The sequence below is a fragment of the Vipera ursinii genome (genome assembly GCF_947247035.1).
Source record: "Vipera ursinii genome assembly, chromosome: 12".
Taxonomy (NCBI): Eukaryota; Metazoa; Chordata; class Lepidosauria; order Squamata; family Viperidae; genus Vipera; species Vipera ursinii.
Window position 1 is genome coordinate 3,018,634 of NC_139525.1, and position 27,770 is coordinate 3,046,403.

The 27,770-nt window shown below is 41.3% G+C and overlaps 1 protein-coding gene across 1 annotated transcript in view; it reads left to right on the top strand.

Moving 5' to 3' along the window:
- Positions 1-27,770, top strand: part of AFF2 (ALF transcription elongation factor 2) — a 178,206-nt gene that overhangs the window by 77,401 nt on the left and 73,035 nt on the right. Inside the window, exons 4-7 of the mRNA XM_083371765.1 lie at positions 10,365-10,409; positions 17,681-17,773; positions 18,695-18,731; positions 19,440-19,491. Of these exons, the coding sequence (XP_083227891.1) occupies positions 10,365-10,409; positions 17,681-17,773; positions 18,695-18,731; positions 19,440-19,491 (227 nt within the window). The remainder of the gene's footprint in view (positions 1-10,364; positions 10,410-17,680; positions 17,774-18,694; positions 18,732-19,439; positions 19,492-27,770) is intronic.

Sequence of the window (27,770 nt, forward strand, 5' to 3'; positions counted from 1 at the left end):
CTTCTGGCCATTAGAATTAGTTTGGTTCAAATGGTTAGCCTGGAAAATAATTGATTTGGTTGCAACAGGATGTAAAAACAAAAAAAACATTTCCGTACAGGCAACAGTTTAAAAAGTCACCTCTAATGACCATCATTTTGCAAGAGATGATTTAAGATGAAGCTGGTTGGTTGGTTGGTTGGATTTTACTATCTGGCTTGGGTCCTGTTTTAATTTTTAGACTTGGTATTAAACTAGTTCCTAAAACATTTTTACCATACTCTTTTTTTTCTAAATATGTTTGTGGCTTAAGAGTGATGTTAACTTCTGGCCGTTCCTGGATTCTGTTTCATGAACATCTACCCCATAACTGCACCTTTATTGATCATGTGGGGTCTGCTAACTCAGCCAGTCAAAGATCACGCTATCCTGTGTCCCTAATCACAGGTCATATAAAATCCTCAGTTGACATGGTTAAGGTAAACCTGAGGATGAAACATCCCTAGCTTTGTGAAAACAGTGCAAATCAGATACACTCTAGGAGAATAACAGAGCTGGAAGGGACCTTGGAGGTCATCTAGTCCAACCCCTTTGCTCAAGCAGGAGACCCTATACCATTTCAGACAGATGGCTATCCAGTCTCTTTTTAAAGGCCTCCAGTGAGGGAGCACCCACCACGTCTGGAGGCAGGTAGTTCCACGGACCGATCATTCTAACTGCCAGGAAATTCCTCCTTAGTTCTAGCTTGCTTTTCTCTTTGATTAGTCTCCATCCCTTGCTTCTTGACCTGCCTTCAGATGCTTTGGAAAATTAGTTTGACACACACACACACACCCCTCTTCTTTGTGGCAGCCCCTCAAAAAACTCTTATCATACGTAGCAACCAGGAATCAGAACGGAAAGAAGCTTTCCTTACATTTTAAAAAAGGAAAAGGGGTAAAATAGACGTGGCCAGGAAAATACTTTAATATTGTGGCAATTAAGAACGAGGGTGTTTGGCAAGGGGAACTTGTCCTTTTGACTATGCTGATAAGGTGTGTTTGCTCATGAAGTGTTTGGCCTCTCCGCTTGGGGAAGGCGAGAGAGCCCCACGTGGCAGATTCTCTAAATCTTCGCCCGGAGGAATGTTTGCCTCTTGACAATAGAGAAGGCAGCTGAGAGGGAGGGAGGGTTAGGGTGTCAGAATCTGCCAACGGCGAGTATGTATTCCAAGGCAGGCACACTTGGAATAAAATATACGCAAAATGGTGTGGAAATGAGAGCCAATTGTAAAGCATTCCAGGAACACCTTGATCCAGTCACCAGTAGAAAGAGAAAGAGAGAGAGGGAGGGAGGGAGGGAGGGAGGGAGAAATAGAGAAAAGGAATGAGAGTGAGAAAGAGAAAGAGAGAGAAGCAAAGAGAAAGAGAGTGAGAAAGAAAGAGAAAGAGAGACAAGGAGAGAAAGAGACAGGAAAAAGTGAGGGAGAAATAGAGAGAGAGAATGAGAGTGAGAAAGAGTGAGAGAAGGAGAGAGAGAAGGAGAGAGATAGAAAGAGAGAAAGAGAAAGGAAGAATGAGTGAGAAAGCAAAAAAGAGACAAAGAGGGAAGCAAAGAGAACAAGAGTGAAAGAAAGAGAGAAGGAGAGAGAGAGAGAAAGAAAGAAAAAAGGAGCAAGAGATAAGAAAGAATGAGAGTGAGAGAGAGTGAGAGAAGCAAAGACAGAAAAAAGAGTGAGGGAGAAATAGAAGTAATGAGATTGAGAAAGAAAGAGCAAGAGAGAGAGAGAAGGAGAGAGAGAAGGAGAGAGAGAGAGAGAGAGAGAGAAAGGGAGAGAGAGAGAGAGAGAGAGAGAGAGAGAGAGGGAGAGAGAGAGAGAGAGAGAGACTAGTAGACTGGTGACATTATCCAAACCAACTTTGCTGAGCATCCTTCATCCTTCAGACAAAAATATCTAAGCTCTTGTAAGTGCTGTAAGTAGGATCAAGAAGTTCATTATTGATTTCAGTTTGTTTCTCTTTTCAAGTTCACAGTGCTAAAGTCTATTCAGGGCACTTTCTTTTTTATTACCGCACATCACACAAGCCGTTCAAGCTGAGCTTACTCTCTGCCACCCACCCAGGCTCTGCTTGGCAAAGGCCTCTCCCAAGACTCCAGTTGGGTGTGCCCCCCCCCCGCCGCCCGGGTCTCAGCAGTCCTGCTTCTGTTTGTTCTTCAGTGCAAGCTGATTCCTCCCAGAGATGAAACGGTGATTTATAAATGTCGGATTAAAAAAGGAAGGAAGGAAGGAAGGAAGGAAGGAAGGAAGGAAGGAAGGAAGGAAGGAAGGAAGGAGGGAGGGAAGGAGGGAAGGAAGGAAGGAAGGAAGGAAGGAAGGAAGGAAGGAAGGAAAGAAGGAAGGAAGGAGGGAGGGAGGGAAGGAAGGAAGGAAGGAGGGAGGGAGGGAAGGAAGGAGGGAGGGAGGGAAGGAGGGAAGGAAGGAAGGAAGGAAGGAAGGAAGGAGGGAGGGAAGGAGGGAAGGAAGGAAGGAAGGAAGGAAGGAAGGAAGGAAGGAGGGAAGGAAGGAGGGACGGAGGGAGGGAAGGAAGGAAGGAAGGAAGGAAGGAAGGAAGGAAGGAAGGAAGGAGATGGGAATGGGAAAGAAGAAAGGAGATGGGAAAGGAAGGAAAGAAGGAAGGAAGGAAGGAAGGAAGGAAGGAAGGAAGGAAGGAGGGAAGGAAGGAGGGAGGGAAGGAGGGAAGGAAGGAAGGAAGGAAGGAAGGAAGGAGGGAAGGAAGGAGGGAGGGAGGGAAGGAGGGAAGGAAGGAAGGAAGGAAGGAAGGAAGGAAGGAAGGAAGGAAGGAAGGAAGGATGGATGGATCAGGTTGCGATGTAAACCAGGACTGTAACTTGCAGGAAAAACCGCATCAGATCAAACTACATAAAATCAACATGTTTTTTTTAAAGAAATCATTAGCATGGATGTTAATTCAAGAAGATAACCCAGAGTTTAGCATTTGATTCTATCGCTCTGAGAATCCTAAATGGAAGCTGTTGGGTTACAGTACGTGATAGGGCTTGACATTGTAGAAAGATACACTATAGGAGGCCTCTTGCCCAACGTGATCTCAAGGAAAGGCTCATGGGAAGCTAACCCTGATGCAAAGGGAATCCAGCTTTGTGCCCACGTGGCAAAGGCAAGAAGAAATCCCATCTCTGGATTGAGGGCAGAGGTGGACTTCAATGACATCCTTACAAACAATTCCTCATTTGTGCCACCTTCTGGAAGCCAAATATTCTCAGCTCGCCAAGTGCACATGGCCTCCAGTCTTCTTGACTCCACAGCCCTGTGCGCTCTTTCCAGGAAATAAATCATTTAATTTTATTTATTTTTTTGCAACCTGGAGGAGTTAATAAGCAAAAACAGGTAGCGGGTTTGTAGATCAGAGCTACAGAGCCAACGTCGCCTTTATACTTCATGACACAGAATTACTGGCATAAAAATAATAGTGAATGATTGTCTCTAATTAGCAGCTGTTTCTCCAAACCGTGCTATCTTCCTTTTCTTTTTTTTCCATCACCCCCCCCTCCTCCTCCCCAAGTCTTTGGTGAATTAACCCACGCGTTGGGGCACACAGGCACACACAGAGAGGAATCTATTTGTATTTTGCAGGAGGCTCCAAAATGAAAGTCTCTCCGTGGAGCTATCGGAAGGGCAGTAAGAGGAGAGCATTTGCCCCCTTCCTTTCTGGATGCCATTTGCTTCGATTAGGACCCTCTTTCTCTGCAATGCTTGGCTGGTGATATTTGGAAAACTCGTCCAGACTGGTCACGTTTCTCATCACATCTGAGAGTTGCTGTGCTTTGCATAGCAATTAGGCGTGTCTTTGTTTCATCTCCCAGCTGTTTGCTGAAGCTTCCTGCAGCAGATTCAAAGACTACCGGGCGATGGCTGCAGTGCCCGCCAGCAAAAGGGGGCAGGTGGGGGGGGCGATTACCTAGGAAAATAGAGCAGGGGAAAATGCTTGTTTTCAGCTGCAGCCAAAATGGGGAGTTCAGATACACCCTTGTCTTCATCTTTGGGAAAAACCTGGGGATGCTGCCCCTCATTGAGCAAAATAAATGGCTTGGTTCCTATCATGCGAGGTCCGTGAGGTGGATTAGAGTCAATGTTTGGGAAGATGTTTTTTTTGTTGTTCTTATTTTCCAAAAAACTAAAGGCAACACACTTCTCTCCTTCAACAGCAAGAACCTTCTGGGGTGGGGTAGACAGAGAGGGCTGGCACCCAGCTGGCTTTTGTGTCTAAGGCGGGACCAGAACTCACCATCCCCTAGTGATTGGCCTAAAATAACCCGGTAGCTTTCATGTCTAAGGTGGGACTAGAACTCCCAGTCTCCTGGTGATGGGCCCAAAGTCACCCAGTCATATTTCATGTCTAAGGCAGGGCTAGAACTTACCATCTCCTGGTGATTGGCCCAAAGTCATTCAGCTGGCTTTTGTGCCTAAGATGGCACTAGAATTCACAATTTCCCATTTTCTAGCCAGGTGATTTAACCACTAGACCAAACTGGCTTTCACATGCTCACATGTTGGATAGATCTCCACAGAGACATATAAATGCTGAAAGAAACGAATGCACAGGCAAATGGGATGCATCAAAGAAAGCAAATCTCTTCTTTCTTTATTGAACCCTCTGTACATGCAGAAAATGGAAGAGAAATGTTTAATTCTTTAAATATGAGGGAGTTGAGATACATCTCTCTTTAAATTAACATTAAAGCATCAGTGTATAATAGATTGTCCATCATTGCTAATTTTTGAGGTGCAGAGTTCAGGGCTCCAGAGGAAGATAAATCTAATAAGATTCAAAAGGCATACTAAAGGATACTTAATTCATTTCCTTCTTCCATCTTCTGAAAAAGCACTGGCTCCGTGAGCAGGTTTGAGTCAGTAAAGATATCCATATGTGAATGAGGGCGTATTCACCTTCCATCAAAAGTGTCTGTATAAAAATTGACAGGAACTAAGATCTAAGAAAAATGTCCAGCAAACCAGGGTTTAGATCTAAGAAAGAGAAAATGAAGCGTCAAACATGGCTTTTCCCTTAACCTTTATCACAAAAATATCATCCCTTTTGCCTCTTGGTTGACCTTCAATTCAACCATTGTGTGAACCCAACTTTTGAAATGATGGGACTTAGTGGTTTGCTGGAACTGCTTGCTGTTACAAGGTTTGTATATGCTAAGTTGATCTATTGGTGGTCTCTCATGACAGACAATCAAGAATCTGACCCCTTCTTGTAGCTCAGATGATGGTTCCACTTCCACCGAGAGACCTCACCTCTTTCCTCACTAATTACATTCCATTTTTCCTAGCAACCATCTCCTAGCACCTGTTGCTAGTATTTCTTCTTTCCAGCATTCCATACCCTTGGACCACTCCTGATCCCCTCCTCCATCACTCTGTATCATGCTATTCACCATCTAACAAATCTCACATTAGCAGGGGAACTGATTATGAACAGCAATATGGAGGTTACCTTGAAATAGTTATGGTGTCCTGGAGGTGTATGCCTTTTATATATGTATATGGAGATACTGCAAAATGGCTCCTTGCTCATCGGCCAAGTGCATCTTCTAAGAACCATGTCTGGGATTGAAGGTACTTGGGACATCTTCATGCGTGCAGATACGGCTTTTTGCTAGTAACATTTTCAGTAATGGTTGCTTTGATCTTGTGGATAGCTAAAGAAAGAATCTTGCTTAAATTGACAGTAATGAAATGTAAGCAGCTTCTCTGGGGTAGTAAATGTGCTTCTACGTTTCTTTATAAGATAGATAGACATTACTCAATGCTCTTATGAGAAATAGGTCATTCCTGGTTATTCCATGAACCAGCTGAGAGAGGAAATGACTGGCCCAAACTCATCCAACCGGCTTTCATGCCTAAGGTGGGCCTAGAACTCACTATCTCCCACTTTCTAGCCCAGTGCCCTAACCGCTGGACAAAGCTGGCTCTTTTGTGACCCTATCTGCATGGTCCATTGACAGCTGGAGTTGAAACAGGTTCCCATGCTATGGCTCTCCTAATAAATCATGCTTGGTTCATATCAGCCAGCAAAGACATCTATCTATTCACAATTTCACTCCAGGATTTTTTGCCTCCTTATATAACCATGCTTCCTGTTGTTGATTCTTGATGGGGTCCAATGGCAAGTCAACTTCAAGAAAAGGATGAGATGTAAGGGAAATAAAATTAATAGGAGCCATCTTCTACTGATCTCTCTGATAATAATGGATGTTTATGGACAGCATTTAGAGGAAGTGTTTGTTGGTTTGTTCAAAGAAATTCACTTTTCAACTTTCTGCCTTGGGAAGCCAAAAATACCTAAGCAGGAAATAAGAAAGGAAGTTAAACTATGAATGATAATTTTAGCGACCGTCTCGTGGAATGGATTAGTGTGCGGTGAAACACCTCTGGGGGCACCAGGCAGACTCTTGTAGGATAAAAAGCTGGCATTGTTGACACATGAGAAAGGTCATCAGTGAAGCAGTGTCATGTGTTAGCCCTGTCTTAAAAAAAATAAAATAAAATCTGAATTAATTGGGGCAAAAGGAGAAAGGAGAAAATGTTTCCTCCACAGGTAAGCAGACTTAAATGCCTTCTTCAAAAGCTAAGATGATCATATTCTATATTCTGGACAACCCAACAGTTGGAAAGGTTTCTAATAAGCTTTTCCAAGCTTAGATTTGTCACAGTTGTGTGGGAGCAAGGGTGGGGAGGAGGAGGAGGAGGAGGAGGAGGAGGAAGAAGAAGAAGAAGAAGAAGAAGAAGAAGAAGAAGAAGAAGAAGAAGAAGAAGAAGAAGAAGAAAATGTACCTATTTGTTAAAGAATGTAGTGATCACCAAAAAAAAATCACCCTAGAAACTAATGTGATTTTCTCCATTTCTTCCATGTCCACCTCTGCTCCAGAGTGGATGTTCACATGTCTCGGAGAAATGGTTAACAGAGCAATAAAATATTGCCTCCTCTATAAGATGTCACAAGAGGAGGTAATCTGTCTTGACTTAGAATGTAAGGCTTTGCATGGATCAATTATGCATATCTTTCTTTTGGGGGGGGGGGGGTGCCAGGGTTTTTTGGTGCTCTTTGGGCATACCAGTAGAATGTGAAGCTATGGAAAAAGGAGTCAGCACAATTTTTCCCTGCATTCCCCGCCTCCTCCTCCTCCTCCTCCTCCTCCTCCTCCTCCTCCTCCTCCTTTTATGTCCAAGAAAACAAGCCCACCTTGTTGTAAACAATGAAGAGGTGAGGATGTGGAAATTAAATACAATTAAGTTATGGTCTACATTTCTCTCCAACCAGGCCAACTTTCCATTTGTTGTTCCGTTGTTTTAAGAAAGAACCAAGTAGTCATTTTGGAAGGATCCTGAATATTTAGTATTAATAACACTACTCTGTTGGATTTTTGACCAATCAGATTGACATTACGTGATGGACAACTCAAAAAAAAAAGGAAGGATATTTTATCTGTCTTTGTAAATCCAAGCTGAATAAACGGCGATCAATTTTTAATAGTCAAATAATAGCCTTTCTAATGTGGGTGGAGTATATATTTTAATAACAAATTACTAAAAGACCTAGATTTTATTGCCATGGATTTTAAAGTAAAACTAGATTCCCTCCATTGACCTACTATATGCATTTCTGCAAGAGGCAAAGGAATCCCCCCCATAAAAGCTATCAAGAAACATTTCACAACAGGCAAATTAATTGGTTTTTTTACTGTATTTGAATGAAGTGATTGTCAAATAAAGCATACCATGACAGTTAATAGTGTCATTTAGAGGCACAGAATTATTGGCTTGTTATTGGATGAAAACAAAAGCAAACACTTTGCATTAAGAAGTTTTAATGTGTTTAAAATCCTCATTAGGGATTTATGAACACACTTGCTCAGCAGAATGTCTCATTAATAAGAAACTGAACAGTTTGCTGCTTCTGTGGTACAATTTCAGAGGATTGGTGCTTTTGTTTCATTTTGCTTAATTTGTTTTTTGTCCATGCCTGCATGCTTATGAGGCTGTCTGTCTGTCTGGGTCTGTGTATGCACCTGCTTTAATTTTCCATTTTACTGTCATTAAACCTTTCATCTGAACCTGGACTGCTTGCTGTCAGAGTAGCCTTTCATTGATGTTTTAAAAATTAGCTGGGGAGACAGTTATGTTAGAATCAGTGTTCATTCTCTTCGCTTTTTGGAGAGCAATTAAGACGTCTGGGTGAACACAACACAAATCTAAGGGGTTTCAAATCTTGGAAGGTCAGAAACGACACCAGTTAATAGATCTACCAGCATCTTTTGACAATCAAAACTGCCGGCCCGCGGGCCGGATGCATCACGTGGAAGCCGCGCCTATCCCATTGCCGGCAATGGCAAAACCGTCCTGATACGTCGCGAGTTTGACATGTCTAGATTAAGGGTTTGCAATTCAGGATTTGCATTTTAGTTTACACATTATAGCATAAAGGACTTCATTGTTGGGTTTTAACCCCCCAGGGCAATTAATCCACCCTATCACTATCAGTAACAAGGGGCATTGTTGTAAACTGATTTTTCCCGGGGCGTATGGCTTCCATTGATAAAAGTCTGATTTGAAATGTTGGAAATTACATTTGTCCTTTCATGAAGATTCCATCAATTCCCCTTTCTCCCCCAGAATCTTTTGCCAAAATTTCTAAAATTTCTTCGAAATATCAAAAAAGATCTACCAATCTTGGAAAATGCTTTATGAAAAGCAGATGAACAAAATTCTCATCTGCCAACATTGGACAAAGTTAGCAGATACACCTATTCTGAGTCTAAACAAGAGTTTATCACTGAAAAAGAAGAAGGGGGGGTCTTTAATGCCCCACCAGCATAAATCTGACTCAGAATCCATGTTTCAGAAACACATTTTTTAAAAGCTAATTGTCCAAAGCCACCAACTTCTATGGATGCTTGTGTTGGATTTATTCTCGGCCACAGTTTCACAAATGCTGAAGTACTTTCTGTCCCAAATTTGCAAACTGTGCTATATTCTGCCCCAGTTTTTCCTAATTGTAGTAAATCCTTGACCAAAAAGAGATCCAAAGAAGATTCTTCACCCAATTTATTTATTTTTTAATAAATCTTTAAAGCTCCCACATGTATGTCTTTAGCTACATTTGGCACAGAGTTCAAATGTGGATGGATTTCAGACTTACGTTCCAAAGACAGTTTTTTCCTTTCTTAAATAGAGCTCTGAGTAGGTTTTCCGGGTCACGTAAACTGCTTTGGGGTTCCTAGAAGGTTGAGCTATGTGCTATTACTGGCCCATCAACAAGAGCAAGTTAAAATTTATTCAAGAGCCTGTTAATTCCTCTGTCCCTTCTCTGTAGCTTAAATTCTTCTGTATTAGTCTTAAACATTGTTTGTATGTTATCTTGGCCAACCGTCAGTCCCCAAGAACAACCTGTGGAGTTACTTGTGAGTAGTCTCCTTTACTGTTCTTCACCTATAGGCAGAAACTTGCCAGTCTAAAGCAACTATTTGCATAACTACATATATACTCTGGGGACCATTTTAACCCTCTTTCTGCTGACCAAACTTTCCAAGCTCCGCTGCCTCTTTTACCCTCGGGGTGCAGCCCCTCCCTCCTGGGAATCCAGACCACATCCCACCACACAAACAGAAATATTATTCAGACTGCACCTAACTGAAGAATTCCACCAGCTCATCAATGCCGTTTTCTCCCCGTGAATTAACAGCAGTATGGATTCTTTAGGCATGGAGATTTTCATTTGGGATTTGTTTGTTGATGTATACCTGAGCAAACATATAAAGGTAAAGGTAAAGGTAAAGGTTCCCCCGCACATGTGTGCTAGTCGTTTCCAACTCTAGGGGCCGGTGCTCATCTCCGTTTCAAAGCCAAAGAGCCAGCGCTTGTCCGAGGACGTCTCAGTGGTCATGTGGCCGGCATGACTAGACACCAAAGGCGCACAGAACGCTGTTACCTTCCCACCGGAGCGGTCCCTATTTTTCTACTTGCATTTTTACGTGCTTTCGAACTGCTAGGTTGGCAGAAGCTGGGACGAGTAACAGGCGCTCACTCTGTTACGCGGCACTCGGGATTCGACCCGCCAAACTGCCGACCTTCCGATCGACAAGCTCAGCGTCCTAACTCACTGAGCCACCACATCCCTTGAGCAAACATATAGATGGAGCTAATTAATTAATAACTAACGAAGGCTGACCTTCCCTGGGAATACAGTGAAAAGTAGTGCTTTGTTGTTTGACCATTTTAAAAGGCAACATGTAACCTGTTGATATTACCTGTCTTTTACTGGTACTATGACCAGAAAAATTCTTTTTTAGACTGACTACATATATCCTTCTCCCTCTTTTAGGTTAGCCTTCCCAATGATCCCAACTGTGTGGAGGAGATATTACGGGTAAGCTGAATTCTTTTTTTGTCAATTACATAACAGAATCTCCATAGAATGTTAAATAGCAGAACCGTAATGATACGATCGTATCTCTTGTTTATCTAGAAGACTTATCAGGTGATTTCAAACCGAGTGTCCTATTTTAGCTGGAATAAGAGTATGTATTGAACTTTGTGGAAGCATAGAAAAATAGAATCAATTCCATCAATTAGTAAAGCAAACTCATGCTTTAAGTAAGAGGTGAACTTTCACCAGCCAATATAGTAACATCCGTAACTCTTAGAGAAATATCAAGAAGTTGGGTGGAACCAGGCATTTGCAGCACTGCAACACAAAAATGTTAAGAGTTACAACTCTTATATTCCTCATTCAAAAGCCACTTCAACTATAATGAAGGCCCAGAAATTAAATAAAGTGTTCTGAAAGAGGTCCTCGTTGTTGGATCAGAAGTATCCCATATTTGAAGTAGCTTTCCATCCTAGAATGTATCCATTCTATTATAATAAAAATGTATCAGTCAGGTTAATCGTATCCATATGTTCTTGCATATTCCTTCCTCAAGGCCATACAGTGTTTTCATATGGAAATTTCTGCAAAGGACAAATCTCTTTGGGTCACTAACCTGATGAATGTTCAGTGTTGCAAATCTCTGTGGTTTCTTCAGATGATAAAGTGCTGTTGGACTTCACCATGTGTGGAACAGCAAGCAAACCTTCTCCTTTATGTTTTATGTTTATGTTTATGTTTTATTTAATTTATATACCGCCCTTCTCCCTGGGGACTCAGGGCGGTTCACAGGGCATATAAATAAAAATGCAATACTATACAAAAGTTAAAACAAAGATTAAATCAGTGCCCAATTAAAAACAATAATACAATCTAAAAAGACAATTTAAAACCCAACTCCCCCATCAGGCCAGACCGGCCAATTCAAACAAATGGGTCTTCAGACCACGACGGAAAGTTCGGAGGTCCGATGCCGTCCGGAGCTCCACCGGCAGTTGGAGCTTTAGAGGTTGCCATGATGTCTTCACTGAAGACCCAACTAGGACCCAACACTTGTTTGAAGCAGACTAATCCGGTCAATGATTGTCTGTTCACAAAAGTCACATCACCACTTCTTCTTCATGTTGGTTGGGAAACCGGAGAGCTTCCTGTTGAAATAGATCTACGGGATGTCAGACTGGGGAAGGCTCTTTCCCCAATGGGAAGAAAACTCCAAATTTAGGATGGAGTGTCACAGACTAGATGTCGATTCCAAGAACAATGTTCTTCTAGTTAGGAATATCCATTCCATCCTTCAAGACAAATAGTGGGACAGGTGCCGTGTTAATTAAAAGCTTCATACTCCCAAGCAAAACAGAGGCTGCTTATAATTAGAATAAAATGATGAGAATTAAATGAACAAAACTTTGTAATTTATTCTCTCTTCACCCCTCCTGGTGACTAGCTTCAATTTAATGACCTTGGAGAATATGTAAATTGATCAGCAGGTGAAAATGCCCTTGACTGAGAAAATGATATACAATATTACCTTTCTTCTACAATTTGAAAGGCGCTAATCGACTTAATATGGTACTAGCCCTGGTTAAGATGCCCTGTTCACAAAGCAAAATTAGCTTGCTAATAGACTTGTCCCTGTGTTCCTCACCCTCCCAGAAACCCCCTTAATTGTTTCTTTTCATTTGGGTGCAGATGCATCCAATGTCCACAAAAAGTTTCCAAATACCCACGTGCCACTTTTGCTGGGAAGAGTTCGGGGAGGTTTGGGGGGGGGGGGAAGGACACAATCTGAATTTCAAATGTGTTTTTTTTTCAGACGTCATTGCACAAATAGCAAGCTGGCCGGCATAGTAAATCATAAGAGTCTGTCAAATGTGGGAACACCTTGGGAAGGATATGATGTCAAATACCAGTAACTTAGCAACCTAGCCCTTTTGCTGTCTGAAGAATGAGGCACAGTGAGCTTTTCGACAGGGAGTAAATCAACCGACTGAGATCCTAGCAGTGGGCAGAGTAGAACTGGAGATCTTTGCAATGCTAGTTTGTGTTGCATGTACCCAACATCCTCGGGATGTTCCATGCTGCTGATCCGCACTCCAATTAGAACAGGGGTGTCAAACTCAATTTCATTGAGGGCCGCATCAGCATTGCGGTTGCCCTCAGGGGGCCGGGTGGGTGTGGCCTGGGTGGGCGTGGCCTACTGGGTGGGCGTGGCCAGCTCTACATCGTCCGCATCAAGGGTGCCTATGGGGGCCTGGGCAGGAGTGGGACAGATCTGAGGGTCTCTGCCAGGAGGAGGGTCTCTGGGCCAGGGCCAAGGCAGTGGCGGCCATTCCTTCACTGTTTCCAGGATGGCTTCGCGGGCCACATGAAACCACTTCGCAGGCCAGATCTGGCCCCCGGGCCTTGTGTTTGACATGTCTGAGCTAGAAGAACTGTAGAGACTCAAGGTCAGGAGGAGATCTGGCACCATAACACCAGATTGCCTAAAGAAGAAGATCTGTGGGACAGGTGTTTATAATTAGCCCTAGCTAACTACAGTAGAGCAGGATGCAAAAGAAGCCAAATCTCCAGACTGGGAAAGCGAGTTCCTGCAAGGCCTTAAGCAAACAGTTGGGTCACCCTTTTGCCAATTCAGAACTTCTCTGTTGGTTACTTTGGCTGTTTATGGTACATGCAATAGTTTACATGAACACCACAGTTCACAGGTGTCAATTCTTCCTACCCGAGCAGGGGGTTGGACTAGAAGACCTCCAAAGCCCCTTCCAACTCTGTTATTTTGTTAGTCATAGATACAAGTTTCCAGGATTGGCTTAATGTCCTTGCTAGCTTTCGTTCTATTGTTTTATTTTGCTGGATATCTTCCTTGGTTAATGTATCCAGAAGCAGGAAAGCAAATGTGCTGAGTTCCTTACTTAGTTCTCAAACTCATAAAGATCTAATTCCTTTTCATCCAGACATTCATTTGTGGTCAGAAAGTCTCTGATTAAACCTAGACTGTCTGCTTTCTCCTCCCATTGACAATGGCTTTGTTCTATTTTTTATTTTAACCGAAGCTATATCCTTCGTATTATAGTTTTCAAAACTAAACCACAAAAGAGGGCGGCAACTCACATTTCTAGTCATTTGAACTCATTGATAGTTGGTTGACAATACCTTGGCAATGGAAGTAGAAATTAACTGCTCTTTGTAGCTGTTCTGCCAAAATCAGCTTTGGGGTAAGACTTACTCCAAGAAGTCTAGACCAAAGCGCACAGGACATTTTCAAGGAGTGAAATCTGGAAAGACAGAGGCTAAGTGGAGAAAATTTGTGCAGTCACTCCAGGACACAGAACAGATGTCTAAAGTACAGTAGAAAAGGGGGTGAATCCATTCTCCAAAGCACCTAAAGGCAGGATGAGAAGCAATGGATGGGAACTAATCAAGGAGAGAAGCAACCTAGAACTAAGGAGAAATTTCCTGACAGTGAGAACAATCAACCAGTGGAACAGCTTGCCTTCAGAATTTGTGGGTGCTCCATCACTGGAAGTTCTCAAGAAGGTGTTGGACAGCCATTTGTCTGGAATGGTATAGGATCTCCTGCTTGAGGAGAGGGTTGGACTAGAAGACCTCCAAGGTCCCTTCCAACTCTGTTATTCTGTTAAAGTTCAGTGAATTGGTGACAGCAGCAGTCCCTATTCAGGAATGTTCACAACAGGATTTGCAACCTCAACCGACAAAATTAGGGATCAGTCAAGTCTTTATTTTTTTTAATAGAAGGTTTTAGGATTATGATTTTTTTTAGTTCTTTGCCAGTGTTCGTTTTAAGAATAACTCTACTTTTTTTCCCACTGCTTCAAATTCCTGCACTGCACTCCCTCGAAAATCTGTTGGCAAACCTCAAAGTCAAAACAACCATTCATTTGAATAGTATAAGGCTAGACTTAGTGTAAATAATATTTATGACAATTAAGCTGAACCAGCAGGTGTATGTAGAAGAAACAGACTATAGGGAGAAAGTTTCATTTTAAGTTTTTTTGTTTGTTTTAAAGTGAACTTGGAAAAGATAGATGAATTTTATTCATGCAACCCTGCTTTTCGGGCTGCTTATTTCCCAGAACAACAAATAGAGACATATCAAACCACAGGAAAACGTAAGGAAAGAGGTTTCAACCAAAACTAATATTTCACTTTTTCAGAAGAGAAAGCCAAGAGGAAACAGTTTTCACCTCCGATTAGAAAGCAGTTCCAAACATTTAGACCAGATTTCTACGATTCCCTACCCGACACTGTTACTATCAATGTTACTGTTTTTATTTTATTTATTACAAATCAAATGATAAAATAAGTCATCACGTAAAAATCAGGAGACGTACTCATAAGAGTAAAAAAATCAGTTCCTCCTGAGGAGGTATAAGTTAGCATGAACCGACCACAAAGCTTGATGGAACATTTTTCCATTTTCCCTACCAAATACCCCAATAAGCAGGCCCATTTTCAATCAGACTTTCCCTCCCCCCCCCTGCAAAAAACGCCCCCATAATTCCAAACTCATATCAGAATGAAGGGGAGACCCAGAACAAATGCATCCATTCCAAGATCCCATAACACAGTCCAGTACATCCATTTAATGGTCTTGTTATAATTTATAGTGTCCCATTTTAATGAAAAGGAGTCACAGATTAGGTGAAATCAGTTAGAATGCAACGAGAAAACGGAGAAATCAGTTTTGAATCCTCCCGTATGCTAAATTGCCAGCTAATCTGAGTGGGACTGAGTTTATTTTTATTTTATTTTTATTTTTTTAGGACATTGGCTGAATTTTTGGAAAGAGGCAGTTTGTAGGTTTGGAGGCTTAGTGCATAAAGTAGAACTAAATGGTTTCCGGAATAATTCCAAAAACAGGCAGTTTCAGGCAGTTTTCATTCGCTCCTTTAGTGAAGCCAAAGACCTTTTTTTTTCAGAGCTTAAGAGGTAAACTCTTCTGCAATAAAATATACTCTGGGTAACTTTACGCCAATGCTTCTTTTAGTTGAGAGTTTCTGGGCACGGACAATCCATTTTGATATCCTGACATAACGGATCTTGCTGGACTGATCCTTGTGTAATCTGTTTTAAGGCAACAAGTGCATCCATCCATCCATTAGTACTAAAGGTCTTAGAATGGACCTTTTTTTTTCCAAGTTAGCCACTGGATAAGGTTGGATCACTTGCCATCTGTCATCCAGTCTACCTCTCCAAATTGCTCTGATCATGGAAAAGAGACTCTTCTTGCAGAGACTCAAAATTAATGTATTTTTTACTTTCAAACAAACATTTTTTTATCTGCTTTATTTCTGGGATGAAGTTCATTCTGCCTCTGCACTCCTTCAAGAGTACCGTAGAATTAATTGTTCTGCCTGCTAATTCTTTCCAATTCTTTTGAGAGCCATTAATTCTGCCTTTGAGACAAATTGTACCACAGCTTCTTCTTTTTCTGGCTACTCATTAACATCTTCTGCATGTATGCTTCTCTGTTCTTTACCTGAGGGCATCTACAGCTACTTTTTAAATGACAACAGCATCCTTAAAGAAAAAAGAAAAAAACAAAGAGTTCGGAATTGGTTTAATGCCTACTCATTAATACAATTTTAAAAAAAAACATGGAGCCAATTAAAACAATGCTTCCATCTTTACTTTTATTTTATTTTATTTTATTTTTTGAGGAACACTTGAGCCAAATCAACCTCCAAGTCAGCAATTCTCAATCATCATTTCTGAAAGCTCCATCTTTCTCTTCTTCACAACATAGTACAAGAAATCTGATTTTTCACCCCATTAGTTAACACAGTTTTGGAAACACTGGGCTGCATTCTGCCTGGCTGAGGAATTCTGAGAGTTGAAGTCCACAAGTCATAAAAGGGCCAAGTTTGAAGACCCCTAGTCTAGATCAAGGGTCTCCAAACTTGGCAATTTTAAGACTTGTGGACTTCAACTCCCAGAATTCAATGGCTAGCTGATAAATTCTGGGAGTTTAAGTCCACAAGTCTTAAAGTTGCCAAGTTTGGAGACTCTGTCTAGATTCAGTTTACCTGCATTTGGCTTGAAATAATGATGTCCCAGAAAATACGTCCATCTGAGATTCTGGTCAGCCTTCAAAACCTTTAAGAAGTAGTGAATATGGCTAAGGTGTTGGATTCAAACAGATCCAAGGTCAAGTCACGGAAATGAGTGACTTTCTCTCAGTCCAATATCTGTCAACCCTTCTAGATAAATCAGACCATAGATCAATTCCACAGAAAAATTAAAACTACATTCATTGAGATTGGCTGTAATCACAATCTTGCTAGAAGGGTTGGACCTTCTCCCCTTTTTTATACTTAAGTGAATTAGGGAGGTGTCTGTCTGATCCAGCATTATCTGCCTATTTTGGTCTTAAGATACATTTTTCCTCTTAATGCTTTGGTAATAGACCTTGTCTGTCTTTGTCAAGGACACACACTACCACACAGAGTTGCTGTTGTGGGGATAAATTAAGACACCTGTTAGGTGTTCTTGGAGAAAGGGAAAAATATATTCACCACCATCCAGGCATGCAGCATCCGTAGGTTTTGTAATGATCAGGTCAAAAGTCATTCTGTCTGAATGATCACTGAAAGACAGGACTGAAGGAATCTATACTCATGATCCATGGTGGTGTGAGAAGGTATTGGATAGATATTTGAGCTGGAGCACTTTCTTCCCTTTCCAGATATGTGCTTTTAAAAAACTAGTTACTTTACTTTGACTGAGTTATTGACATAACTGTTGTAACCTTCTTAAAAACTGATTGCATTGGTTTACTCCCAATTACATCTTGGAGAGTTACATGTCACTCAGAGTTGTTGGATTGGAGCAGCTTGCAAGCCCTGCAAATAATAATAATAAATAAAAAATACGGCAAGAAACTAAAATCAAATGTCCCTGTGTTTTGTTAAATATTGAAGTTTTTTTTTAAAAAAAATACACAAAAGCAGGCAAGCTGAAAAATACAATCCATTTCTGGAGAGACGGATTTCACACTCCACAGTCTGTTTTTAACTGCATTCTGTTGAATAAGCCACCATTGGTTAGGTGCGCTTTCATACCTGAAGCATAATTTACAAGTCACAGTGACTATGTTCACACAAGATATGGCACCAAACAATTGTTCGACTAAGTCCGGCCATGTGAGTCCCACCACTTTGGGGATGCTTAAAAGGAAAAGCAAATGGTAAGAACATGGATTGGTCTTGACTTAAAAATATACCCCCATGTTTTATTTGCTTCATTGCTAGGAGATGACCCATTCATGGCCTCCGCCTCTCACTGCTATCCACACTCCTGGGAAAGCTGAACAGAACAAATTTACTATCCCAAGCAAGGCCCAGGTAAATTTAAGAACATATTTGCAAATATGTATTTATTCAGAGATATGAAATCACAGTGGAGTACATCAAATCCCCTTTGCTTATTGGGATAAAGCTCCCAGAATTCTCTAGGAGCAAGCAAGGCCATTGGTTCTATTTTGCATGCCAAACCTATCTAATGTTACCTGATTGGATAATGCTTAAATATGCTCTACATGGAGTGCCTCTGAAGACTATTACAAGTGGTCCAGAATAAAACATGTGTGCAGTTTTGGGTGGCTCTTTATTACACCATTTATCTGGGTTACCCCATTGCTCTACAAGCTGCCCTGACTTCCAGATTTCTTCCAAGTGCAGTTAAAGTTCTCACCTTGGGAGCCCTGCATGGCATGGGACTATGTTCAAGTGATTGAATATTCATCAGTAGCTAAGATTGTATTAGATTGTACATTAGTAAACTTAACTTCTTTCTAATCTATCCATAAAAGGGACGCGGTGTGGCTCAGTGGGTTAAGACACTGAGCTTGTCGATCAGAAGGTCGGCAGTTTGGCGGGTCAAATCCCGACTGCCGCGCAACAGAGTGAGCGCCTGTTACTCGTCCCAGCTTCTGCCAACCTAGCAGTTCAAAAGCACGTAAAAAATGCAAGTAGAAAAATAGGGACCACTACGGTGGGAAGTTAACAGCGTTCCGTGCGCCTTTGGCGTCTAGTCATGCCGGCCACATGACCATGGAGACGTCCTCGGACAAGCGCTGGCTCTTCGGCTTTGAAACGGAGATGAGCACTGGCCCCTAGAGTCGGAAACGACTAGCACGCATGTGCGGGGGAACCTTTACCTTTACCTTTAATCTATCTATTCTGCAGTTACTCTGACATGTTCTGTGGATAACTTCCTCCGTCCTAACCTGAACAATGGTGACACGTCTTTGTTTCCCTTTGTAGGATTGCCAGCATCTGACCTCAGGATACCCTGTGCAAAGTAAGTCTTCTCTTCTGAAAGTAAACTAACCTACTGCCACTTGATGCCCTCTAAGGATGCTTGGACCTCCAGCCTCCACCACCATCCCCAGTTGGTGGGATTAGGGAGAGGACAAACTCTCTAAACCATCAGCTCTTCTCTTGATCTTTTATGCTATAAAGACAAAGGATGGAAGGTTCGACTCCATCCGACAGAAAAAGCTAGCTTTTGTATGGTCTTCAATACAGGTAATCCTCAACTTACAACAATTCACCTAGTGACCGTTGGAAGTTACAACAGCACTGAAAAAAGCGACTTGCGATTGTTTTTCAGACATATGACTGTTGCAGCATCCTCATGATCACATGATCAGAATTGAGACGTGTGGCAACTGGCTTGTATTTATGACAGTTGCAGTGTCCCCGGGCTCATGGGATCCCCTTTTGCGACCTCCCAACAAGCAGCCAGATTCACTGAACAGCTGTGTTCTTAACACCTGCAGTGATTCACTGTTGCAAGAAAGGTTGTAAAACGGGGCAAAACTCAATAACTGTCTCCTGTAGCAGCATAAATTTGGGGCTCAATTGTGGCCCTACGTTGAGGACTACCTGTACTGCTTTGTCATATTAGGGTTTGTGACATCCCTTGTTTTGAGGGCGATTGTGGTGTGATGTGCAGTTGCTGCAGAACTTAAGGCAACAAACGTGACTTCGTTTCCTTGATTTTCAGAATGGAATGAGCCTGCCAGTAAAGTTGCAACCAAATCTGTGCCACAGAAATCGTAAGTAATTTCTCTTTAGTTACAGCTTGACACATTTTAAGTGTGAGATCTGTTTGAAGATTAGTAGCTCAGGTTAAGTAGTTGGGCTGTTGGTTTGACCTCTGAACTTGGTGGTTTGGCTGCAAACATTTCGTCTCCATTCGGGGGGGGGGACATATAAATTATATGTACATTGACACCTCTGAAAAGATGCTTGTTATGTTTTGCCTCTTGCACAAACAACATTGTTAAGAAGTTATCAGTGTTTTTAAAATCCATTTAATCAGGCATCATACAGATCATATTGACTGATATTATCAGTTGAGCAGTACAAATTTACATGTTTAATTAAAAAATATGGAATTAAGTGGGGAAATTGTAAGTTATATTAGGGGGTCCTTGGGCCTTCAGTGCACTTTGAATTGTGCTCATCTGTCAGAGCACTGGCCTTTAAATACCTTTTTGTACGATGTGAATTGGTGTGGGTATTATTTGTCAGGATGTTGCTGAGTCATGCTCTGGTTTCAGGCTGTTTGATTGGCTGTTTGTTGTTGCCAGTCCATAGTCCTTGGTGTTTAAATATCGTCTGTGTGATGCAAATGGTGTTTGGTTGGTTGGTTGCCTCCAAGTCACAGTCTGGTTTCGGGTCTGGTTTTGGCTTGTGTGGATGGAGGGCTGTTGTTGTTGAGATGTGGCCTGGTTCCTTTTGTGGGGGGTGTGATTTTTGCTGTGTGTTGGGGTGCCTGTTTGTTCATTTTAAATGCTGCCTTCGGGATTGCGGTTGAAGCAGTTCTTTGGTTCTCAGCGGTTGGTAGATTGGGTCGATGTCAATGTGTCTGTTTATTGACTTATGGGTGGAGAACCAAGCTTTGAGGAATTTTAACTGTGCCTAAGGATGAAATTGACGCATGTCTACCACTGTTTGATCTGGGTTAAGACCAGGGGAAATCTGGATTCAGATCCGCATAAAGCTACATAAGTTGCTGGCTGACTTTGTTTCACATACACTGATATATTTATTTCAGGTAAAAGACTTTTACAATCAAGTTTAAAGCGGTTGGTTTGATAGGTTAGACCAGGGGTGTCAAATTGCCGGCCAAAGGGCTGGACACGTCAGGTGGAAGCTGCACCCACCCCATTGCCGGCAATGGCAAAACTGTCCCGATGCGTTGTGCGACGTCACGTGACATAGCAGGTTTGACATGTCTGGGTTAGACTGAACCTTGCTGGGACAAAAAGGAGCATTTTATGGCTTGGAGACTGACCTGTTGGGCAGTCACTGGACAGTTGATATGAGCTGCAGTGCAAAAATCCAATAGGATAGGTGGCAGGACAATCCTGGACCAAAAAATGCAGGTGTTTGGCAAAAGAAAGACAGAATCTTGCTACAACTTAAGAATCCTTTGACAAGACTGTGATTCCACCTCTTCACAATTTCTGTAGCTACCAGACCTTATTATTACTATTATTTTTCTCCCCTTTTGGCCTACTGGGTCTGCCTGAGGGCAGAAGTCTGATTCCTTCCTTCTCGTTGTTACCTGTCTTAAACTACCTTGTATTGGAGAATTCCCTGGCATGTCAAGGGAACCCAAAACATCGTCTTAGAATGCCAATCATCTTTCGCTTCTAGCGATGGGATGTTCTGGGATTGTGGGCTTGAGCAGACAAAATCCATCCATTTGTGTTAATATTTTTTGATAGGCAGACTAGCAGTCAACAAGAGGGAAATAAAGCACTCCCTGTCATTTCTATTTTGCCGTGTTTTACAAAAAGAATACTGATTTGCAGGGGGGAAAAGATACAGACTTGAAGGAGAGGATGGCTGGGGATTCAAGGTGTCTTTCTGATTTTGACTGTTGAGCCATGATGCCATGTCACAAAGAAACACACTGCGTTGACTTGCAGAGAGTTATGGATAGTTATTTTATTTAATGGGCTTGGCACCTTCGTGCCTCCGGGTAGTAAATTTCACAGCAGTTGGCATCTATTGAAAACCCCTACCCACCCACCAATTTTAATAAGAATGTTGCAATAATCTTAACATGTAGCACAGGATTTAGGTAGCCAAAGCCAAAATATAGGCTTGTTCTTATTTTCAGCATCCAAGAAAGGCCATTTATTTACTGATTATGGGTTTAGTGCAGACTTATTTACCACCCTAGGCAGTTTACAAGAATGAAATACCCAACAGCCAAAAAATAAAATCTCCCTCTGACCCCTTAACCAATGGATCTACCCTAACACAATGCTTCTCTTGGATGAGAAGCCAAATATCTTCCAGGAAAAACAAAGCAAGTCCAGTTGCTTCTTGAAAAAACACCTTTGGGATTGTAGATTTATCCAACGCCTTCCAGATGGGTTGAGATTTCATTTCCCATGATTCACAGCTGTGGCTTTATATATTGCACCTGACTACTCCATCAGATCCATTTCAACCACCTTGATCAGGATTACCCATTATCAACACTACAAGAAACCCTTCATAAGGGTTTATAATCTTAATAAGATGGTGTTTTCATCCATCTTTCAAACGTTCAAAGAAAATTGAACAGTTGGCCATTATCAGCTTTCAGCGATAATTGCCACTAGATTCTCAACCCTGAAGAGTGAGTATACTTGTGGGAAGCCCATTTGAAAATGGAAACGTACTTCAAGATCTCCACCGCTCTTGAAAGAGGTATCATTTCTTTGTGGTCTTCCTTCATCATGTCACAACGGAGCATTTGAGAGCCCGGAAAGTAAAACAAAGCCACCAAAACAACAATAAAAATTGGCAACGTCTTTATGAGTCAAATTATGGGTAATTCATTCTTTGAAATGCTTTGACAGGATCTCCTACTGAAAAGCCATCAGGAGGCATCAAGAGGATTTTAACGCTGCGCTTTTCATAACGGATAATGTGACAACAATCAATGACGCCATTCAGAACATTCAAAGCAAAATATAGTCATGATCTCTGAAAGTTAACAGGGAATATTAAACATGGCAATTTAGCCAAGAGAGGCATTTGAATTCCCTTTTAAGCCTCTGAACTTCAAACTTTTTCTTCTTACTGGCCTCCATGCTGTTTGTCACCAGAAATAACCCAAGGAATACAACATTTCCCTTTTTTTTTTATTAGAGACGTATTATCGTTACTAAAGTGGTTTTTATGAGAGGCTTGTCACGTCTCCTGGCGTTAGGATCTGTATGATGCCTTTGGAAGCTGTTCATAGGCTACTTCTCATCTTCAAAGCTAACAAGAGAATTTGCCAATATGCACAGAGGGTTATCTTCAAAAGCTCCAACAGCTGTAAAAACCTGCTTTTCATTTGGTGATTTATTTGATTGGTTTTCAGGTGAAAAAATGTAGGAATATGAGACCATGCTTGAACAAGAATCCATTGGCTGAAGTCACCTGCGCAACTGTTCTCGTGCACTTCTTTTTTCTTGAAATTTATTCTCAAGGCAGCCTATCTGACCAGATATTTTACAGTGAATGAAATCACCACGATTCGCTGGGCTCTCTTAGAAAAGAGGATGCCCTCACAAAGGGGTGGTGAGGAAAATCAAGGAGCAAAGCAACCTAGAATTAAAGATAAATTTCCTGACAGTTAGAACAATTAATCAGTGGAGCAACTTGCCTTCAGAAGTTGTGGGTGCTCCATCACTGGAGATTTTAAGAAGAGACTGGAACAACCATTTGTCTGAAATGGTGCAGGGTCTCCTGCTTAAGTAGGAGGTTGGACTAGGAGACCTCCAAGGTCCCTTCCAACTGTTACATCTGTTAAAATGGCTGCTGAGAGCAGTAGCTATGTATCTCAAGAGGATGTCTCTTCAGAGATGGAGAGATTCAGAAAGATATATTTCCACCTCATAAATATACACCCATTGCCCAGAATAAGTTCAGTGCAAGTATAATATTAATAAGCAGCTTAGGCAATATTTATTGAAGACAAATAATTAAGACCAGTGTGCTTCGGCAGATGAAGCCATTCCTCAAACTAATTTCCAAACAAGTCTCTTAATTTGTTTTCATTATTTAGTGGCTCACTTGCTTTTAAGCTTTCCCATCAAAATAAAATATTTGCTGGCCTCACCTAATAAATGGCCTGCTCTCAGGATGTTTATAAATTACTTTAAAAGATTCTGTGACAAGGGGGGATTTAATTTGGTTATATGTTAACAACCAAGTCCTGAATAATTTATATGTCTGGCCTAAGTAGTCTGTTAAATGGGGCAAGAAAAAGAGGCCCAGTTGAGAGAAGACATACAGAGACCAAGCTGATGATATATCACCCCAAAACAATTCATACTGTTAGTAGATAAAGTGGGTCCCATTTTGAAGATTAATTTGTATGTGGGAATCCCCTTGAAGGATGAGGGGAAGAGGTACTGCCTAGGGAATAATCAGATAAAGTTAGGAGCGCACAAATACTTAAGCAAATACTCAAGCAAAGAAAGAAATTCAAGAAGGATCTGCCCTAACATATCAAGCTGTTAAAAGTGACAGTAGGAGATTTGTATTTTTAGACCTGCAAAATTCTGTTTACAGAATTAGCTCATCTGCTCCTGTTTCCTGTCTGGTTTACCTGGAAGGGCTGACAGAATTCTCCAGCTGACCACATGGCCAAATACTAATGGGAATTGAGGGCTCTGGCAGGAGAATTAGCTAAGATGGTCAACTGGAAAATTATGGATGTTCTGCACTACGATCTGTATGAATTCCCGGGGAACTGTGCTATGGGATGTAAGGTGTTAGGTGAACTTTTCCCAAGGTTAAGCACCTGCTTTTCATAGCTGTGGCACAATCCAAGTAAAACATATATTTGATTTAAGAAGTTGCTTCGTGTGTGATCCAAGTCTTTTAGCCTTGCATTGCACAACGTAGCTGATATAAACTTTGATCAAGTCCCTCTCATTAACCTGATTTCAAACCTACTTCCTGGACAGGGTGTGGAAGTAAAAAAAGGAGTTAAAGGAGGAGGAGAGATCCCAGCAAGAGAAATAATTCATAGTCCCACTTTCTTTCATGTCTCACCACACTTTGGATGATTAAATCACACATTAACCTAGGGCCTTTTTTTCCAACAGAAATGTATACCCATCCTTGGTCTACCCAAATCAAATACTGGAGAATCTTCTGGAATTTTTTATCAATTCTTTTAATGTTCAGGATATCTTAATTGTGTCTAGCGGGGGCTTTGTTCTAATATTAAAGAGGAACAGATGCTATTTATTGCCCTGGTTTTTAATACTAGCTGAAAATGCTAAAAAGCTACCTCGGCAATAATGCCTTGAAAATTAAATTCTGACACTGTGCCGAAAAGAAATGTAAAACTACAATTACAGCTTCAAACTCCGAAGAAACATTGCTTACAATTGTCGCAGACAGATTCTTAATTGAAATAATCTGCTTTTCTCCATTACTTTTTAAAAAAAGAGGGGAAAAGGAAAAGGAAGATGAAGAAGAAAGGAAGAAAGGAAAGAACAAAAGAAGATTATATCTTGGTTAGGTTAGTTTTTAAGTGAAAACGGCTGTGGTTCAAAACAGAAAGAGTTCTGTAGCATGAAATTCAAATCAGCCCCAGCCCAATTTAAGGGATTCAAAGAAGACTCAGTGAGGTAAAAGCAACAAAGTTTAACCACGAAACCTGGATTGAGAGTTAACGTTTATTGAAAGCGGGGCTGCGTTACGTCATTCAGGTTGAGGACCTTTGAAGGACCATTCTTGGTCTTTGAAGTGTGCACAGGGGGTTGCCTTCCAAATCTAAACAGGGTGAAGGCAGGACCTAAATGTGATCCGGATTTCATGGGCAGCAAATGCAATTTAATGGATCTTTAGTTGTTCAATTCCGATGTGTGACATTAGATCTCCGTGTTAGGACCTAATTGGATTGAATCAAGTCTTCTTGTGATCAGACCAATTCTTCAGTTGTGCAAAGGTTTGAGACAACCAGGATAGAGACCATTAGAGAGTACAATTAAGGAAGACCCAAAGTCCCATAACATATATTTGCCTTGCAAGTTTCAGGATCCAATATTAAATTGCAAGATCAGTGAAAGGTTTGGTATGGGGGGAGGCATCCTAGGAAATTGCTTTAGCAGAGACCCCAGTCTCAGTGGGATCTCAAGTGAGCTTCCACAGGTAGGTTATTGAATAACCAGGATAGCACAACTAGAAGGACACAACCATGGGATCTAGCTGAGAAACAGAGACTCTGCCCACAGAGACCTTGTTAATGGCTCATTGCAGATGAGTGAAAGAACACTTGCTGGGGTGCAGAAAGCTCTAGGTTCAGTTCTAACATTTCTGAGTAGGGTCCAAAAACTCTGAAGAATTTCTGAAAACCAGTCTTGACCTGTCATAGATTAGGGTTGTAGGTCAGCTTCCATTTGGTTCAAATTGGGAACAAATTTACTTTAGATGTTTCTTTCAACATAGAAGATTTCAGTGAAATTCAGAGATTTTGGTACTGCTTGATCGCTCTTCAAAAGGAAATGTTCTTGCATTATTTTTTTAAATCAACTTTTAATGGCCAACCATTAACATCCCTATAAACCATCTGGATAGTGTGATACTTACTGCTTGATCTCCATGTTTTGGGAAGTGGAGTGGCCATGTTACAGGAAGACAGACCATAACCACTTGGAAAGAGATAGTTTTCTATAGTTGGCCAACTGTTGACATTATTATGACGTCATCAGCTGAAGGAAGAGCTACCTGGGTGATTTAAAGAGACAGAGGGGAACCTGGAAGATGCCCAGGAATGACACTACCCTAAAAGTAAGTAATTCTCAAAGGGGGCAGATTTGAAGTTGACAGCTAAGGTTGTCTTTGCAGATAGCCCAATAGGTTGATCTTTATTGGACTCAGATGTTAAGAAGGGCCAGAAGATCAAAGTAAATTATTTCCATACTGCCAGTAAAACTGTGTGGATGGAGCTATGAAATCATCCAGAGTTGAGCTGAGTTCAGCCTGTTGGTGATATCTTTATTAGATGTGTAAAGAGTCCTTCTAGACGCAAGCCAGCTCCCTTTATAATCATTCATCTAGGCAGTTCAAGGCACCAAATGAAGCATTTGAAGCTTTAGAAAGAAACAGAAATACACTTTGAATGTCACCATTCTAGCCTCTCATCTCATAATTGCAGCCTTCAGATAGGAAAAGCAAATGCAGATGAGAGGATTCTAGGCCAAGAACTAAGCTAAATCATCCTTCAATTGGTCTTTAAGAGAAACAAAAATAAAAAGGAATAAATTGTCCCTAAAGGCACTCCTCTGACATACGCTGTTCATCTGTCTATATAAGAACAGAGCTGTGACCATGACTTTATAAACACATCCTAGAGCACGCATGAAATGCACATATGAAAGGGAAGCCACTAAGGTGCAATTCCTAAAACTCTGTAAGGACTCGAGTTAACAGACTAGCATCATAAAGGAGATCTGTGTTGTCAAAACCGTTGGCTTTTGTGAGAATGCTCATCTATGGTGGCATTTCATGAACAAATTCACCACCCAAGTTCTGGCTAATTCTAGCAGGCCATAAAAGATTCTGAGTTATGTCTGCTTTTGGGGTTGTAACTTCTCTAGAAAATCTGTGTTGTCTCAATGCATAAAGATTGGCTCTTGGTCTCAGCTAATTAATAAAGGAAGTCACATTCATAGGGCAGTTAATGTTACCCAACGGTTGCAACAGTTGGGCAACTGAATCTCTGTGGAGATTCTCAATCATCCAGGTGATAGTTGCCCCAAAGAGGCTTTTTTTTCCCACGAGGCAACTGGACTCCCTGGTTTTTCTTTGAAGACGTTTTGTTTCTCATCCAAGAAGCTGAAGAAGAACGTCTTCAAAGAAAAACCAGAAAGTCCGGTTGCCTCGTGGAAAAAAAACATCTTTGGGGCAACTGAATCCAGCTGCTGTTTTAATTCCTGTAGGGTCATAGTCTACACTGTGAGCTGTGTGGATAAATAGAAAGAGTGTTTAATCCTATCGCTTGGCTCTGATTAGAGTGCAAGGTCAGAAAAGACACAGAAAACATCCAGAGATTGCTGGGTGTCACACTCCTAATTGTTTGCTTAAAATGCTAAGTTGTAGTACATGATTTCACTGACCTAGTTGTTGAAGATCATGGTTGACAACCTTTCCTAAGTGTTTTATGAACTAGGCAATCTCTTTCAATGGAAAATTGCTTACCCAACAGAGAGAAACTCTAATACTGCAACTTTGCTTTCACTGTGAAAGCTGAACCATCAGAAAACCTGAAGAAAAATCAATGCCTCTGAACAGTGGTACTTGAAAAAATGTTTGTAAATATTTT